At 50.6% G+C, this 19538-nt stretch overlaps 1 protein-coding gene across 1 annotated transcript; it reads right to left on the bottom strand.

Moving 5' to 3' along the window:
* Positions 1-9843: 9843 nt before the first annotated feature.
* On the bottom strand, positions 9844-18810 carry LOC306647913 (uncharacterized protein). The gene is made up of 4 exons (XM_079117511.1): positions 18133-18810; positions 17056-17182; positions 16397-16492; positions 9844-12669 (listed from the first exon to the last, which is right to left on the bottom strand). Exons 1-4 carry the CDS (start codon positions 18670-18672, stop codon positions 11111-11113), a joined length of 2322 nt encoding a protein of 773 aa, XP_078973637.1. The 5' UTR covers positions 18673-18810; the 3' UTR covers positions 9844-11110.
* Positions 18811-19538: the final 728 nt, after the last annotated feature.

Below are 19538 nucleotides of genomic sequence, written 5' to 3'. Positions count from 1 at the left end.
CTTATTGTGCAAATTTCCAAAGTCCCACCCAACTCCACCTCTTGGGTTTTGACTGACAGCAGGACGACATCAGACTCAAGTCTCCAGGACACCCTAGGTCACTTGGCCCACGTTGACTGTTCTAATTGAATTCTTACAGGTTTTATGGTTAGGGAGTATCCTTATCAGGATCTGGTCTAAGAAAAGGGTCACAGTCTATCATGTCGGAGTAACTTGGTTTCCCTTATGGACATTATTTTGGACCTGCATTGCTCCTGCAGGTAACAGGTAGTTTGCTGAGGACTGTGGCATATTCTGCCCACAAAAGCCATTTGGGGCTGCAGGTCAGTTGCTTCTTGGAAATAAACCATGTGGGGTCAGCACCTGGGCCCATTTGATCTCATGGCCCCACCTCTCACATCCCCCTCCATCAACAGTAGTCTGCAACATGGACTTTTTTTCTCTGTACCATGAACGCGGGAGAGTAACCCACTCTTGGAATTGTCCCTGCAGTGCTGGTGACAGGACGCAGGTCCTTGCTCATGCTGGGCGTAAACCCAACTTCTCATGAGTTGCAGGTATGTATGGTCATGAAATCAGAAGCAGTGTGCTGAAAAGGCTCTCAAGAATCCAATAGTTTGATTGGGAATGGTGACCCAGGCCCACGATCCCAGCAACTGAGGAGGCTGAGGCAGGAGGATCCACGTTTCAGGATAGCCTCTGCAACCTGGCAAGACCCTGTCTGAAAACAAGAAAGCACGTCGTGAGCAGGACGCAGTCCTGAGTCCTGGGTCTCCCCACAAACCAGCACTGGAGTGTCTTCTAGGACACCCAGTCACTCATCACGACCTCTAGAACCATGCACCCCTGTTCAAAAATGTCCGTGTGCTTCAAGGTCAAGCTGTCACAGATGGTGATGACTGTATGCGCTCTGAAGGACAAAAATGATAAGAATCCCCTGCTGTGCATGTGGCCATTCACCAAACACACACAAAGCACAGAATGGGGCACGGGGAGGAAGGGAAGGGGCAGCAGTGCATGGGGCGTGGGCAGCGAGGCTGTCCACTCCAAGCCCAGCACGCGTCTGAGTGCCCGCCTTGGCCCTTCTCAGCCTTCTCCTCACACCCCGGCCATCTGTTTCCCACAGCTACAACGGACAACGCGCCATCAAGAACGAACGTGGTTCATCTCCCCCAACCTGAAGAGATGGCCACCTGTACCGTCCAACAAGTGCTGCAGACTCCGGATGAATGAGCAGTGTGCTTAGCTTTAGAAAGATAGAACGGCATGGTGGTGCGTGCCTGTGACCCCAGCAGCTCAGGAGGCTGAGGTGAGAGGATCAGGAGTTCAAAGCCAGCCTCAGCTTAGTGAGGCCCTAAGCAACTCAGTGAGGCCTTGTCTCTAAATTAAAGAATGGGAATGTGGCTCAGGGGTCAATCACCCCTGGGTTTAATCCCTGGTGCCAGAAGTAAATAAATGAAAGCGGAGAGAACAGTGACCAGAAGAGCAAAGACCCGCTCTTTCTTTTGTCACCCTGAGGGGTGACAGGAAATGGGACAGCCATTTTGCATGGCCTCCAGCCCCACACTCAAGCTGTGTCTAGCCCTGGCTACCTCCTCTCTGTGCCTGATGGTCCTGGCCACAGAACCAGGGAGATGACGTTACCTGCCAGAGTGAGCACAGCACTCAGCCCGTGAGAGGCACGAGGCAGGGCACTAGGTGAAGGGAACCGACACCCCACCTGGAAACGGCTCTGGGCAGAGGGCGCCGCTCACTTGCAGAGATCTCGGGAAGCAAATATCCCGAATGGGTGGAAGACACAACCCTCTGGAGGGCAGACAAGACACTCAGGCTGTAAGGACAGCGTCACAGATGGGCCGCTGTGCAAAGATGCATGAGGAGGGGACAACGGGGACAGCTGGGCGGCCTCCAGTCAGCAGCATGTGCCGAGTGGGGGAAACCTGAGGGTGTGGGGACAAGCACAGGGCAGGGGCCCAGCCTTTGAGGAAGGTGAAGGGAAAGGCAGAGCTCACTCAGGGGCACAGCCCAGACTGAGGCTGGATGGTTGGAGAGAACCTGGCACCAGGCACCAGGCACCAGGCAGGTGGCTGGCCCCACACAGGCCATGGAGGAGAGTCTGATCCAGACGACCTGCTTTTCCCTAACCTTGGCCTTGGTCAAGCAGGAAGACCTCAGTGAGAGATCCCCTCACATGGAATGCCAGTGCCTTCCAGACAGGCCGCTGAGCGACCAAGAGGCTGGCGGGGGCTCCAGACCGTGCCCCCACCTGCCCAGACCCGAAGGCAGAGTCCCCCGGCAAGCCCAGCCTGGGCGTGAACCTTTCCAGAGGAAGCAGACCCTTTGAGAACGCTCCGAAATGCACTGTGGACCTCTTCAACTCGTGGGTTTGGATGGAGACTTGTCACCTTGGCTTGCAATCAGCACGCGTGTGCCTTCTTGGTGTGTCCACTGATAGCTCATTCCTGACATCTCCGAGGGCAGCACCATTGGGATGGGGTGTTTCAAAACGCCCAGTGGTCCAACAAAACCAGTGTCCCAGCACCGTTATTTGGCTGAAGGTATCACAAGTGCTCTCAACAAAGGATTTAAACGACTTGAGATTTGATCTGCAAAGGGTCAAAGGGAGCTGAGGGTTTCCAGGACCTCAGCAGTCCTTATTCTGAGACAGGAATAGGATGCAGGCTCACGTCTGCGCTTCCCACAGGTGTTTTCCTTTTGAATCAGCCCACTTCAGGGGGGCGGTCTTCACTGCGGCCTCTTTGTACACACAAAAGTGTGATTTGATCAATCCCACTCCCCAATTTCAAGACAGATATCTATCCATGACCTTTTTTTTTTTTTTTTTTTTTTTTTTGGTACCAGGGGTTGAACCCAGAGGCACTTAACCCCTGAGCCAAATCCCCAGCCCTTTTTATATTTCTCTTGAAGATAGGGCCTCACTGAGTCGCTGAGGCTGGCCTTGAACTTGCAACCCTGCGGCCTCCGCCTCCTGAGCCACGGTGCCCGGCTCACCCATGTTATTTAGTCTGTACTTCCAGCTGCTCTTTCAGACTCAGTCCAAAAGGGGCCCAGTCAGGATGCACTGGCTTGGACACCCTGCATGTCCTGTACGTCCACACTCCTGTGGGCCTAGGACCCTGAGGAGCGGCCTTTCCAGAGCAGCAAGACAGGGCTCTCTACTCAGCACCTGGTGGGTGGGCAGTCCCTCCTCCCCACATGGGCACCCTCGTCAGCAGTCCAAAACTAAAATCGATGCCCATCTGGAAGGTAAGTTTGCTGGCCCGCTTCTGTCCCACGCCGCCCTAATGCCTAGTGTGTTACTCAGTCTTCGGTCACTTTCCTCTGACCCTTTACCTGACGGAAGCCTATCATGTGATTGAGCCAGCAGTGGCTTTTCAAACTCAGGTCTGCAATGACTCTTTTCTTTCTCCCGGAGTTCTATTAGGTCATTTCTCTCCATTGCTGCCACACTTAGATGTTGTATCTGGGACTCAATTTTGGAAAAACAAATTCCTATTTGGGAAAATGAACACAAGGACGCCCACACTCTAGTTCTGGAAACTTCTGGTCCCTGTTCATTCTTCTGCAGGACTGTCTCAGAACTTTAGTGGTATCTGGTCAAGGATACTGGTGACCAGCAACTCTAATTACAAGCCACAAAACAACTCATAAGTATCTGTGTAGAGTACATTTCAGAATGATCTCTACATAGGAAAATTTCTAATATTAATCTACACAAATCCTAAATTTCCAGGAGGGGTATTCCTTTGGCTGAATGAATACTTAAACTGAAATTGACAATTTTTTTAAATTACACACTGGAAATATATTTGATATTAATCAAATTGATGATTATAGCCATTTACAGTTTATGCTAAACTTTAATATTGTTTTGAAAATATTTGTATCTGATGTTTGCACCAACGATTTTATTTCCATGATTAATGTAAAATAATAGGTATAATGTACAATGTTTCTGAGGATCCTACGCTGTTATTTAAATGAAAATGCTCACTATGTATTGCCTAAAGTGTTTTTATTTCACTTATCTCCAACTTGAAATGGTCTCGTAAAGAAAACTTCCTGTGCCTAGACTCTAAACAGATCCCTTCTTTTATGTGTGCCTCCTACTTTTATAGATGAACTATTATTTTTCCAGAGAAACTAAAAGAATCTTGTTAAAGACCAAGCAATGCCAGCATGAAAGACAGGGTCTGCACAGTGGAGGCAGGGAGGGGAATGTGCCCCACAAAGGCTGGGGTGAGCCTGGAGGACTGACCCCTTCTCTGGACACAGGAGGCTCAGAAAGCTAGGGCTTCCACAGACCTCCCTTGAGAGGAGACGTGAGGCAACCTGCAGTCCATTTCATCTCATGAGATCTATTCAGAGACGTGTCTGCGGGGTCCAACACACAGGCTGTCACAGGAAACCCAGGCACTGTGGCGTGTGCCTGGAGTCCTGGAGTCCAGCACTCAGGTGGAGTGCGGAGGAACACTGCAGCTCGCACGTTCAGACCCGCCTGGGAAACAGACACTCGAGAAAGGAAAAATTTTAAAAAATCAATGACTATGATCCTACCATTGCTCCAGATAATTTAGGATTTCTACTCAAATACCACAAGAAGCCACCACAACCATGACTTTGGAATTCACAGCTCTGTGTTTTCTCAGAATCCTCCTTTGGCATTATGCACTAAGCAAAGAAATGGAAGATAAAAACGAAAATTAAATAACTGAAAAATACACAACCAAAAAGAAACTCAGCAGGCAATCTCAGCAGTAGGTAAGATATGACAGAGGCAGGACTGTGAGCTCAGTGGAAGGGCAACAGAAACCCATCGCTATGAAGAAAAGAAAGCAGACGGGAAGGAAACAACAGCGGGCAAGTGCCTGAGGGGACTCTAGGCAGCACAGGTCCCCAAAGCAAGAATGGTTGAAGAAATGGATCAAAGTTCCCCAGATCCCACAAAGAGCAGGAACCGACACGTCAAAGAGCTGACCAGGAAAAACAAAAAGTTCCGCATCACACAATCGAACTTCTGCAAAGCACTGTGAACAGAGCCTGACAGAAACAACACGTTACAACCCACCATAGAACAATGGTCTATGTGGTAGGGACTCCTCATCTGTCATGATGGTGACAATCATGAGAGAAAAAAGAAAAAAAAACACAACCAAGGTGGACAGAAGGAACAGACAGGCTTACCCAGCCCCAGACCTGTGGAGCCCAGATCCTATATCCCACAAAAATGTCCTTCAGGAATGAAGGAACATCAAGAAAACATGGGTCTCCAGCAGAACTACCCCAGGAGAAAAGCCACAGGACACTCGCCAAACAGAAGGAAAGATGACCCAGGGTCTGGAGAAAACCCACCAATGGACTGGGTAACGGCAGCAATGAACACACTTCTCAGGACTTGTAAAGCACTTTCTGCAGCGGAGCCAAAACACATCTCCCAACAGGGTGCTGAGCATCAGAAGAGAAGCAGTACGAGACAAATCTAACAGGAATGAAGGGGGTTTAACAGAAGTAACCTTTCTACACAAAGTGCTAAACCACTAATACCATTAAACTGTGGCAAATTAGATACACACATTTCAAATACTATAAACCACTTTAAAAAAAGATGCCAGATATATCAAGTAAAAAACATGCCAGATATATCAAATAAAATTGTAAAAACTGTTGAAGTGACCCACAGGGAAAGAGAAACCCAAAAATATAAAAAAGAAAGAAAGGAACAATAGGGAACAAATTTAAATGGCAGATAAAAGCACTGACATCAATAATTATTTTAAATTGTCTAAATATACAAATTAACAGAAATATCTAAAATAGAAAAGCATGACCCAAGCATATACTATTTATAAAAAGCTCACTTCAAATGATAGACATGGTTGAAAAATCAAACTGAAAATGTAAACCATACAAACATTAAGAAAATCACAGAAATGACTATACAAACAGATTAAATCAAGATTAAAGAGACTAAATGGATGTCAGCCAAGAACACTAACAGTGGCATAAAAGGACATTACCTGGGGGTAAAAGAGTCAATAAAAGATGACAACAATCTCAAAAATATATGTGCCAAGCAACAGAGCTCTGTGACGCAAGAATCATGGAACTTAAAGGAGGAAAAGCCCTCGTGTCCTCCAGAGACCCAGGTGCCCCAGGAGGCAGTGGGCCCATGAGGACCTAAGCCTACGGAGGGGACATCAGGGGGCGGTACCCTCCTCCCTCTGCGTCCTGCCTGCCGCGGGCCTCGCCACAGGCCCCAAAACCACAGCCCAGCAACCGTGGGCTGAAACCTCCCCCGAAACCCTCCCTCCTCTCAAGTGAGCGCACACATTCTCGCGTAGAGTACACAACCCACAATTACAACTCGAGCATCGACAGGACCCTCAGCAACTGACAGAAGTGCCACACGGACTCTCTCCTGGGACTCAGTCACATGAATGTGAGAGCCAGACAATGAGCGAGACCTAGAGAAAAACAGAGGAATGAGGATCTTCTCCCCAGGTGGGCCAGCAGAGCAGTGGTAAGCAGCCCAGCAAGAGTGCCACCATTGAGAGTCAAGGTCCTATACCAGGTCAGCAGACAGGAGGGAGCCCTGGGGTTCCAGGGCCTGACCAGAAACCTCTCTGCCAGGCTGGGATCTGGGAAGCAAGACCCTGGAAGGTCTCAGAACGAGGTCTTGGGAGCGATGTCAAGGTGGCAGATGTCAAATCCAGAGCCCTGTTAAGTGCCAGAGCAGGTGAAGGGCAATCAGAGGGTTAAATAAAGACAAGCTCAAACAACTCAAACCATCTTACGCTGGATATTTGACAAAATCCTCAACAGAGTTTTACAAAGAAAACTACCCTGGACAAAAGATTTAAAAGAAAAACCGAATACGAGTCAGAAAATCACTAAGATACAGAACATCTGAATAGCACCATCAACCAACAGGACCAAGCGGACGCACAGACACTCTATCCAATGAAGCAGAACACAGGCTGCTCTCAGGCAGCCACACAGAAGAGGAGGGACCATGTGCTGGGACAGAAAAATGAACACAAAATTAAAAGGAAAAAAAAAAAAGGTCAAATATAAAACACAGCAGAAATCAGTAACAGGAGGAAATAACAAAGTAGGAAATTAAGCAGCATACTTCTAAGTAACTCATGAATTAGAGATCAATATCAAAAGGAACCAAAAAATTTCAGAATTGAGAGGATGGGGATGTGGTCCAGCAGTGCAACCCTTGCCCTGCATGCGTAAGGGTCTGGGCTCCATCCCAGCACCACAAAAAAAAAAAAAAAAAAAAAATCAGTATTTAATGAAATAATAGCTTTATGAGGGAAACTTACAGAATTAAATGCTCACCTGGAAAGGTGAAAAGCCTCAATCAATAATCACTATCACACAAGAAAACTACCAGGAGCCAACACAAGGAAACCAAGTAGAAGATATAACAGGCATCAGAGCAGAAATGAGTGGATTAACAGAAACAGAAAAAAATCAATGACCCAAAGTGCTGATTTGAAATGACCAAGAACACACATGCTGTCTAAGAAGGACGACAGGTATCTAGGACTGACAAGGATGAAAAGAGCATGGACACTGGCACAGTGGTCCCCCTGTAATCCCAGCGTCCTGTGGAAGTGGAAGCAGGACTGTTGAGATCAAGGCCGGGCTGTGCAGACCTGCAGTCGACAGAGAGGCTGTAACGGAATGCTGCACGTGGAGCATCGAGTAAGCTAGAAAACTCACATGCAGTGGAGTCACTGCAGAAGGACAGGATATCAGAAGTGGAGCCCTGGCCAGAGCTCAGGGTCAAGCCCTCTCCAAGCCCTGGGCCAGAGCTAAGAGGTAAAGCCCTCACTAGCCCTGGGCCAGAGCTCAGGGTCAAGCCCTCACCTAGCCCTGGGCCAGAGCTCAGGGGTCAAGCCCTCACCTAGCCCTGGGCCACAGCTCAGGGGTCAAGCCCTCACCTAGCCCTGGCCAAAGCTCAGGGGTCAAGCCCTCACCTAGCCCTGGCCAGAGCTCAGGGTCCAGCCCTCACCTAGCCCTGGCCAGAGCTCAGGGTCCAGCCCTACCGAGCACGCCAAGGCTCTGGCTCGACACCAGCACCACACCACGAAGTGCAAACAACCAAAGACAAGCACCAGAACGTACCTCACATGACGTGCCTGCGTAGCTCTGTACCTAATAAAAACAAATGCACAACCCAAGAGCCCCAGAAAATTCTAAAAATCCTGGCACAAAGATCTACTATAGAATGCCACCAAGCATCACAAAAACAAACACCACTAATTAACCATAGGGCTCTCCAAAACCCAGAAGTGAATTCCTCCAACTCAAAACAGACATGGCAGTTACAACAGACCAGACAAACACCAGCAGGCAGCGTGCATGGGCCAGGCACAGTGGTGCACTCCACTGCCCTAGCTGTTCAAGAGGCTGAGGCGGCACCACCCCAAGCTCAAGCTGGCCAGGACAACTGAGCCACAACCTGCTTTAAAAAAACCAGAACAATGCAAGAAAGCAAAGGTTAGCTAAGAGACAGTCCCTGGATTCAACCCCAGTACCACTGGGGAAAACACACACATGCACATGTCATTATCAATCAAAAGAATTACAAGAGGGAGGGACATGAAAAAAGAGAAAAACTTCCTCACCAAAATACAAGCAAATGGAATGATATCATATGACATAAAAAAAAAAAAAAAAAAAAGAATTATAGGGCTGGGGTTGTGGCTTGGTGGTAGAGTGTTTGCCTAGCATATGTGAGACACTAGGTTTAATTCTCAGCACTGCATATAGTAAGCGAATAAAATAAAGGTCCATCAGCAACTAAAAAACAACAATAATAATAATAAACCATACTCTATAAACAGTGATTTATTCTAAGAATGCAGGCTGGTTCAATATTCAATTTTTTTTTTCTTTTGGTACCAAGGATTGAACCCAGGGGCACTTATTCACTAAGCCACATTCCCAGCCTCTTTTTGTATTTTATTGCTAAGGTGCTAAGGCTGGCTTTGAACTTGTGATCCTCCTGCCTCAGTCTCCTGAGCTGCTGAGATTATAGGTGTGCATCACCGTGCCCAGTTCAATAATCCAATTCTTATCAATACATTATGTCAATAAGATACAGAAGGAAAATCATATGATCCTATCATGTGATATACAAAATGCATTTGACGAAATTCATAATGACAGAATCTCAGAACACTGGGACCAGAGGGACATTTTCTGTTTGAGGATGCAGCTCAGTGGCAAGGAACATGCCTAGCAGGCATAAGGCCCTGGCAATCACGTCCAGTCCAGCCGTCTCTCTGCTGCCCAAACATTTATACTTAACAAGGAAAAACTGAAAACAATGTTTCTGTGCCACTCTGAAGGAGCAGGCCAGTATGGCTTTCATGCACCATGTGGGAAGCCCTAGATGTGCTGGAACACACACAAATAGCAAATGGTACTCAGATCAGAAGGAAGAAAAAGCCATTTGTAGAGGACATTTTCAGATGGAAAACCCCAAAGATTCTGTGAAAGGAAATGGCTAGAAATCATTATTTAAGCAAGACTGCATAATGGTAAAACCATGCACAAGGACGTTATCACTGGGCATAGTCTCAAATACGTGAAAACTGAAAATCCATAGCAATGCCACACAAACTTGAAAGCAAACCAAACACGAGCAAAAAGCCCTAGATGTGACTCCTAACAAAAATGTGCAGGATCTATGATGCCAAAATCATAAAACACTCACGAAACAACTGAGGAAATTGTAAACAGACACACACTATATTCATGAACTTTATATTCATAAAGACCCAACACAGCACAGAGAGATGCTCAATAAACTGATCAGATTTAATTTCTATGAAAAGTCTACCAAGATTTTTTTGTAATATTGAAAAAACTTATCCCAAAATGAATATGGAAAGTTAAAGGAACAAGAAATGCTAATGAGTTTTAAATAAGAATAATCACTTTACCCAGTTTGAAGAATGATAACTCAGCTACAGTAATCAATACACAGAAACCAAGAAAATCTCCACGTTAGGTTTTTCAAACCACATGAAGAATCAGGAGAAATGGCACATGCCAGTAATCCCAGTTACTGGGATCCATGAGGATCACAAGTTGAAAACCATCCTGCGTAACTTAGCAAAACCCTGATACAAAGCTTTAAAAAAGGGAGAGAGAGAAAAGGGATCTGGGTGTAGTTCCAAAATAGAGCACTTGCCTAGCATGTGTGAGGCCCAAGGATTGATCACTAAAACCAACCCCCCACCAAAATAAAAACAAAACACATGTATGTAAAAAAAGAGTCCTTTTTTTTTTTTTTTTTTTAAAGTCAACCCTTAAATAGTTTTGTTTTTGTGTTTTTTTTAGTGCCAAAGATTGAACCCAGGGGCAATTAACCACCAACCCACATCCCCAGTCCTTTTGTATATTTTATTTAGAGACAGGGTCTTGCTGTGTTGCTTAGGGCCTTGCTAAGTTGCTGAGGCTGGCTTTCAACTCATGATCCTCCTGCCTCAGCCTCCCGAGCTGCTGGGATTACAGGTATGAGTGCCGCTGCACCCGGCTCAACCTTAAATAGTCTTAACTGGAAAATACGATTCATACGTGAATTCTTATTGCCTTAATACAAAATAGTTAATGGCCCAAGCCCCCTTATTTCTCATGAAGTCAAGGTCCTCAAGACTAAAGAAACATTATGGAATACAGAAAACATAAAGTGAGAGTTTGCAGACCTCCCCTCAAATAACTTTCCTGATAGTGGACACCAAGGAATATATATACAAGACACACACAAAAAGGGTCAAGGCCTTTGACCTCTGAAACTACACTCCCCTTGCCCCTGATAATCTAGAAATTAATGATAAAGTGCCACAGGTTTGGCAGAAAGTCTGAAAAGACCTGTGTTTGTGTTTCATCATCTTCTACATCCCCTCCTTTAAAAAATGATTCCTGAGAAAACACAGCACTGTAAACGAGGAGGAAGGTATAGGTGACGGTTGTCCTATGTCCAGATGTCTCCTGGATGGACTCAGAATAAGGCTCTGGGCTGGGCCCATTTCCACCTGAGTCTCCAGATAACACATAACGTTTCTCATAGTGAAGACACTTGTGCGGTTTCTCTTTGGTATGAGCCATCAGACGCTGAGGACGATGTTTCCTCCGGCAATAGATTTCCCTTGGTGGTTACATTCAAAAAGTCTTTCCCCATGAGGAGTTCTCGGAGGGTAACGGAGGCGTGAGCGCGTGTGAAAGGCGGCCCCTCCTCTGCCACACCGACCGGGCTCCTTCCAGTGTGCATCCTCTGGTGCTGGGTGAGGGAGGAGCTGCGGCTGAAGGCCTTGCCGCACTCGCTGCACTTATAGGGCTTCTCCCCCGTGTGGATGATGGCGTGCCGGATGAGGTTTGTGCTCCAGCAGAAGGATTTCCCACACTCCATACATTCAAAAGGCTTCTCCCCACTGTGAATCCGCTTGTGCCGAGTGAGGCCTGACATGCGGGCAAAGGCCTTCCCGCACTGCACACACTCGTAGGGCTTCTCTCCGGTGTGGATGCTGAAGTGGCGAATGAGGTCCTTCCGGTTGGTGAAGGCTTTCCCACATTCCTTGCACTCGAAGGGCTTTTCTCCAGTGTGGGCCCTTTTATGCACAATGTACGTGGAGCAGTGGGTGAAGGCCTTCCCACAGTCACCGCACACAAAGGGCTTCTCTCCGGTGTGGATGCGCTGGTGCCTCTTGAGGTAGGACCTGTGGTTGAAGGCCTTCCCGCACTCCGGGCACTGGAAGGGCCTCTCCCCGGTGTGGATGACGTAGTGGTGGATCAGGGCCGCGCTCTCCAGGAAGGCCTTCCCGCACTCACTGCACTGGAAGGGCTCCTTCCCAGTGTGAGTCTGCTGGTGCCACAGGAGGTACGACCTGTGCTTGAAGACCTGGCCGCACTCGAGACACTCATAGGGGTTCTCCCCTCCGTGGACCACGTAGTGCCTCAGGAACCCTCCCCTGTGCCGGAAGACCTGCCCGCACTCGGCGCACACACAGGACTTCTCTCCAGTGTGTCTCCTGCTATGCAGGACGAAGTTGGAGCGGTGGGTGAAGGCCCTTCCGCACTCGCTGCACTGGTAGGGCTTCTCCCCGCTGTGGATGCGCTGGTGCTGGGTGAGGTAGGACCTGCGGTTGAAGGCCTTCCCGCACTCCAGGCACTCGTAGGGCCTCTCCCCCGTGTGGATCATCTGGTGCTGCAGCAGGTGCGTGCTCTTGATGAAGGTCTTCCCACACTCCAGGCACTCGTAGGGCTTCACTCCAGAGTGGATCTTCTCGTGTCCAGCAAGGAGGTGTTTCTTGTTAAACACTTTCCCACATTCGTTGCATTTGAAGATGTTTTCCTCCTCATCCTGTACAATCCTTGAACCTGGGTCCTCAGCTGCCCCTAAACCACCATGTCCAGGGGTAACTGTCCCAGGAAGCTTCTCCTGCAGCTCTGTGCCTGGTCTCAAGAGTCCCTCCTGCACTGCGGATGGCCCGTCCTGACCCCTGGCTTCCACCAGCTGGGAGCGCCCTGCGGCCCCTTGTGTTAACAGTCCCTGGAGCGGGGCACCTTCAGACAAGGCTGGTCCACAAGTAGTAGGTTTGGTGGCTTTAGGTTTTCCACTGTCACCTGGAAGAAAATTCAACACACAACAGGGCCTGTTAGTAATAACAGAAGAACAAGATCATCACATCAATGAAAACATGGAACTGAAAACAGCCTCTATCCACTTTGTTACCTCTGAACCTGAGGAGTGCAACATCTTTCCTCCTGGCCCTTGGACCCCAAACACCTTGAAAGGGAGACCAGGGGAGAGGCCAGGTCAGCATGCGGAGGAGGGTCTGCAGTGGAGTAACCTCCACAACTGCAGCCTGCATGAACCTGGACAGAGCAACACTGACCCTGTCTGGGGTGAGCTTCCTCTAAGTGACACCATCCCATGTTGCTCCAAGGTCACCAGGAAAGTGCAACGAATGAAGCCCACATGGAAGACAGGAAGTGTGTGATGAGAGATCACAGCGGAAGTCACGTCTGGCGTTTGATCAATGTGAAGCCTCGAACACGAGGTATTTCTCGAATTCCTGTCTCACACATGGTGGGCTCCCAGGATGACAAGTGACCATTTACACAAACAGGTACTCATGATGGGCCCCTAGACAATTTACCCTGAAGAGGTGACTCAGGGAAAGACCTGTCCACACCACAAACAGGAGATTGGCGGGCTTAAGATACCACACGTAAGCTGGACCTCAGCAAAGAAGCAGAAGACAGAGCTCATGTCAGGAAGTGCCAGTGAAATCCTGGCAGAGGCTCTGGTGAGTCTCCAGGGCTACCAACACCCAGGCACATACTGCTGTGTTAACATCATAGTTAGCTTTTTGGCCACTGTGACCAACACCCAGCAACAACAACTTAAGAGGAGTAAAAATTCATTCAGCCCCTCGATGGAGGAAATTTTAACACTGCGTATAAAGACACTGAAAAAGGTCTGCATCAACAGAGAATTGATCAGGATAAACTGATGACTCTTCCCAATCCATGAGGGACTGGCACAAAGATGAAACTGGCAACAAAGAAAGAACATGAAGCTCAGAGATACTGACACATAGGGTCTGGTGGACAGAGAAGGAAGCATGGCAATGCGAGGAGGAAAGAGGTTCCCCGGAGAGAAGGAACGTCGGGGACCCACACAGGGACTGGCTGAAAGGGCTCACATCTCAACGTGTTCCGTGCCAGCTGAGATCAGCAAGACTTAAGTACTAAGCACCCATAGCAGGACTGAACACATTCTACACAAGGCACGGGGTCAGTCCTGTACAGAAAGTCATGAACCAGACTGTATTAAAATGAAAACCTTGGCCAGGCACGGTCGCACACGCCTATAACCCCAGCGCCTCAGGAGGCTGCGGCAGGAGGATGGCAAATTCAGGCACACCTCAGCACCTGAGGGAGGGCTTCAGCAGCCTGCAGAGAGCCTGTCTCAAAATAGAAATTAGAAAAGGGCTGAGGATGTGGCTGAGTGGTTAAGCACCCCTGGGTTCACCCTCTGGAACCAAAAACATAAATAAAAAATAAAAATCTTTATTAAACCCCGGAGACATTAAAGAGAGTTAGAGAAAAATATAGCTATGAAAAATATATCTGTAGCTCATACAACTGACAACAAGTATGACCAGGAACATACAAAGAATCCCTTAAGTCGACAAGAGAGAAGCAAACTAAAACTTACCCGTGCAAGAATCTCATGTCATTATTTTGTGCCAACTTAATGGGCACAAATTGAGCAATCTGCTTATCAAACATTGGACAGGATATACGCTGACAGAACCCACCATATTTTCCTGAAGAGCAAAGTGGGGTAGGCCCTTTAGAAACAGTAAGAACGATCATACAACCGGGCCTGAGGTGCACAATTGTAAAGCCAGCAGCTCTGGAGGCTGAGGCAGGAAGATCACAAGTTCTAGGCCAGCCTCAGCAATTTAGCAAGGCCCTAAAGCAATTGGGTTAGACCTTGTCTCAAAACTAAAAATAAAAGAAAGGGCTGAGAATATGGCTCAGTGCAAAATGTCCCTGGATTCCATCCCCAGTACCAAAACATAAAAAGAATGATCCCACAACCTTCAACAGCAGCAGTCTCAAATCCAATCATTTCAATCCTAGAATCACTATTAAAAATGCCCCTACACACGAGGATGATGATCAATAAATTGGAAAATCCACAGCTTCACTGCTTGGGAGCATAGAAACATGCAAACAATTAAATATCCAGAAAGGGAATGAATGTACAGACACAGTATAAACTATGAATACTTCTTTAGTTTTCAGGTGTAAGGAACTTGAACACATTTTTATTTGGAGAAGAATGAAATAGAAAATTGGGGGGGAAAAAAAAAAGAAGCATACAAGTGAAGAAGGTCCACAGAAAGCTGTGATCCAGACTTGAGCACAGGAACTGTGGCCATGGCGGGGCAGGATCTCATCCCCCAGGAGAAGAGAAGCTACAGCGCCTGAGGCGTGAGGGCCGAGAGCCAAGCAGCACTTGGGAGGGACGCTTCATTCCCACCTTGAACACTGCTGACAATCAGCAGCGCGATGCTGAGATGTCTGTGCCTGGGCAGCTGTCTGGAGGGCTGAGGGCAGGACCCTGGAGACCCCAGCTCTCTAGCCTCCTGGCCCTTGGGAGGAGGAAGAGGGCAGATACACTTCCATTCTCAGGCCCTCAGACAGTCAAGGGAAGAGCTGAGGCCAACAAGGGGGACAGTAACTGAGGGGCTGTGAGACACACAAGACCCCAGTGCTGGCTCAGCAGACCAAGGGACCCGCAGGGGGCAGAGACCATGACTCTGCTGTGGCACCACCAACCCACAGATGGCGCTGCTGCCTCAGCAGCCACAGGTGGAAGCGTCACCCTGAATCTCCTTGAGAAAGCATAGGCAGGCAGGGCTCTGCTGCCAGTGCCAGACATGCAGATCCAGTGGAAGGAGAGGTGGCAAGAAGGACAGGCAGACACGGTGGGGAAGGAATCAGCAGGGAAAAGCCCCCTCCTCAGACTTCAGAGGGAAATGTGAGATATTTTCACTGGCAATAACTAACACGAAAAGAATAACAAAGCTTACTTTCAAGGAGCCATTTGCTACACTGGAACGCTGTTCTGTGTTTTCATGAAGCAAGTGACAACTCCCCCCAGATACGACCCAATGTCAGAGATGACAGCGACAGTCAACTTTGAGGACTATCTCAGGGATGTGGACTGGGATGGTCAACACACCGTCTGTTCTCCTTGGACACACAGCTTAGCCACTTCTCCAGCACAGCGACCCAAGAGAGTGGTCAAATGCCTAGTTCCCTTGGGTGGAATGCAAGGGGACTGGGGTCTCTGGAAGTGGGGGTGATGGCCCTACCTGGAGAATGGTGGGAAAACCATTCAGATAACAGGCTGATGACAAGGAACCTGGAGGGAGCTCCGCATGCCCCTCACAGGCCTGGGGACAGTGAGAATCACAACTAACACACGCAGAGCTGCTGAGTCTTGAGAGACAGGTGCAACAGCTGGTACTGACTCAGCCACCCTTTTAAAAAGCAAGGGAGACTTCAACCTCACTAGGGCCTCAGAGCTGGTGATGGCCAACCCCCGTTTCGTGGAGCCCTGGGACAGGTCTTAGCTCACCATCCTCACTCTTCCCCAGGACCTGGAACAAGATGATGGGTTTGGCTGACCAGAGGAGTACAGGTCAAAGGGCACCATGGCTCCAAAATCCAAAGGTCACAGTAGAATGTTCCCCAAGAGATTCCAGGGCCAGTGTCTCCCCTGTCTCAAGCCTGCAGGGCTCCCACTGGCCAAGGTGATGGCTCCTACCTGGACAGGTGCTCTGGGAGAGGTCTATCATCACCGTCCATAGCTGCTGCCCGTGCTCCAGCTGGAAGATCAGCTCAGGGTTTGGAATAGGACACCCTATTCGGGGACAAAAAAAAGGGACAGAGGACAAGGATTTTGTGAAAAGCAGTAAACACCCTCTGGCTCCTCCAGGCCTAGAGGATGGGGGCCAGCCCTTGGGATGAAGCCTCTCCCAGCAGAACAAACAGCTGACTTGGGACCTGGAACCAAGGCTGGCCATCCATGCTGCACGCACACTTTACCCCAACGTGCACTTGGGAGCTGGCACGTGTGGGAACTAGTCAAGCAAGCTGAATGCACTGCATCATCTCTAAACTGAACGATATTTATGCAGTAATTCAGGGGGAAACAGACATTTAAAATATTCTCTTTTCACTCAAAGCAAGCTATGTGTAATTTCTCAGTTTTCCTTTCCTAACCGAATACCTAAGTTTCAGCAATGCACTGAAAAAAAGGAGATCTCCTTAGCTCACGATTTTGGAGGCTTTAGATCTAACTCAGGCAACGCACTGGTTCAGCCTCAGTATGAATGATGTTGTACAGGAGCAGGTGAGTGGGATCATGTGCAGATACAGAGGTCAAGTGCAGGTCCACTGCATGCTGGAGGGGCAAGGTCTTACCCAGGGAGACCAGGAGCCTACAGTTTTCCAGCATCACCTCCTGGTACAAGGTCCTCTGAGCTGGGTCCAGCTGCCCCCACTCCTCCTGGGTGAAAGTCACAGCCACATCCTCGAAGGTCACAGAACCCTGGAAAGTCAAAGAGAGGGAGTACTGTTGTTGTGGCCTGCTCCAAGAGATAGGAGAGTCCGTGCTTCACTGAAAACATGCAGAGATGAACACCCAAATCACAAGGTGTTTCCTAAGGGCCCTGCTCCACGCTGGGCTCCGGGAGGGAGGAGGGGCTGCTTGAACATAATGCCACGTAAGAGAGAGACACCGCCTATGCAGAACCATCAGAGTAGGGCAGTCAGTGGAATCGACTTCTGCAGTGAGATGCAGACAGGACTCGATCTAGGACATCAGAGGCCTGGGAAACAATGACAATGGCGCTGCCAGTGCAACCTGAGCTTTTCTGGTCCAGCCAGGCGCTGCCCCAGGCTGAGGCCTCACGTTCTGTGTTCAAGTGACTACCAGTCCCCAGCTTAAAGTGGGACTCATGGAGTCTGAAACCAGACATTCAAAACCATCCCTCCCCGATTGTTTTACCTGGGAAACTCCACTCCTTGATCAGTACCGGTAGCGGGACACCGATGTTCGGTGTTGGGGGATTTCCTCCTCCCTCCACAGCCCCACTGTCACCGTAAGCGGCCGAGGCTGAGCTTACCATTCACACCCCTAACACCACGGGCACAAAGTGACCGGTGACTCCGGGCGTCTCAGAGTGACTACGGACCGAGGCCGGGCAGCGCGTGCGCCGTCCCTGCTCCTAGGAACCCCGCAGTCAGCCTGAAACGCCCGAGCGCGCGTGCTCGCAGAGGCGCAGCCCTGCTCCCGCGAGCGGCACCGGCCCGGCGGGCGGCGCCCGGGGCCGCGGGCTACCTAGCTCCTGCCCGCTTGCTGGACGCCGACGGCCCTGTCCCCGGGCCGCCAGGCAGCACAGGGGCAAAGGGCCGCCGCCCCGCGCGGGCCACGCGCCTCCCGACGACCCCGGCCCTCCCGCGGGGACGGTGCCCCGAGGCCGGGCGTCCCGCACTCACCCGCGCGGCCATCGCGGGCCCGCGGCGCGCTCCTGACGGGCCCTCGGGCCGCCGCGGCGCTGGGGGCGGGCGAGGCGAGGCCCGCGGGCGGCCAGGACACACGCCGCAGGCGGACGGGCCAAAGCACGGTGCGGGCGGCGAGGCCCGCAGGACCGCCCGGAACTCCAGACGGCAGAGACCTGAGGGCAGAGACAAATGGCGCCGCGGCCACCGCCCGGAAGTCCCGCCCCCGCGCCGCCGCGGAAACCCGCGGGTCCCGGGCGGTGATTGGCCCGGCGCGCGGAGCACAGCCTTCTGGGTACCGTAGTTTCCCCGCCCGTGCGCGGCGCTGGACTCCCGGCGTATAAAGGCGCAGTGTGGAGGACCGGGCGGGGAGGCCGGGCGGGGAGGCGAGGCGGCCGTTTGGTCAGCAGGGCCGGAGTGGAGGACGCGCCGGACTGCAGCGGCCTGAGACTCGGAAGGCTCAGGTGTCAAGGCCGCGCCGCGCTGGACAGCGGTGGGAACTTCAGCAGGGAGGGGCCGCGGGTCCCGGGGTGCCATTCAGGCCACGCGGTCCCCGGGCGGCGGCAGGGGCGGCGGGACCCAGCCTTCTTTCCCGTGCCCCGACCGCGGGCGAAAGGCCTTGCCTGGCCTCATGCCTCCTCGGGTCCTTAAACGCGGGCCACCGTGAGCCGAAATAAAGTCTCCTCCGACACGTTGGTCGCCCCGCTGTTCGTCGCACGTCGAGCAGCTGTGACAGCGAATGGAACAACAGGGGCAGCGCCTGCCGCCTTCAGGTGCCGGCCAGGTGTGCGCGCCCCGTTGGCCCAGCTCTGCGGTTCCCGTCGCATCCATGGCGCGAGGGTGCGAGAAGCTTCCAGCCCCGGCCCGTCCACACCCGCGCGGACTCGGTGCTGGGGTCCGCTTTTCCACCGCTGTGACCAGAACTCCCGACTAGCGACTATAGAGAAGGGGAGTTTATCTGGGGCACAGGTCTCAGTCCAGAGACAGCTGGCTCCATTCCTGGAGGACCTGGGCTCAGGATGTGATTTGAGGCAGACTCTGCTCCTCGGGGACAAGATAAAACCCCCAAAGGCCGGCATGGACACACCTTGGTCACCACCCAGCTGATCACCTGAGGGGATTAATGAAATGGTCAGGTTCCGGACTCAAACCCGATCCCCTCAGCTCTGAACTTGCAAACCCACTTACCTCACCTGCAGACCTTGCAGAGCCCACTCGCCTAACCTGCAGAACTTGCAGAGCCCACTCGACTCACCTGTAGACCTTGCAGAGTCACTCACCTCAACTCTAGACCTTTCAGAGCCCACTCACCTCAACTCCAGACCTTGCAGAGCCCACTTACCTCAACTCCAGACATTGCAGAGCCCACTCAGCTCACCTCCAGACTTTGAAGACCCACTTAC

The sequence above is a fragment of the Sciurus vulgaris genome (genome assembly GCF_902686455.1).
Source record: "Sciurus vulgaris genome assembly, chromosome: 17".
Lineage (NCBI taxonomy): Eukaryota > Metazoa > Chordata > Mammalia > Rodentia > Sciuridae > Sciurus > Sciurus vulgaris.
This window is presented reverse-complemented; position numbering and strand designations above follow the sequence as displayed.

Excerpts from the sequence above, each read along its gene's own strand:
- LOC306647913 (XM_079117511.1), bottom strand. The coding sequence starts at position 18,672 with ATGGCACCCCGGGACCCGCGGCCCCTCCCTGCTGAAGTTCCCACCGCT. Across the intron at positions 17,183-18,132 it reads GGCCCGCGATGGCCGCGCGG|GGTTCTGTGACCTTCGAGGA; the intron begins GTGAGTGCGGGA and ends TTGACTTTCCAG. Across the intron at positions 16,493-17,055 it reads TAGGCTCCTGGTCTCCCTGG|GGTGTCCTATTCCAAACCCT; the intron begins GTAAGACCTTGC and ends GTCCCCGAATAG.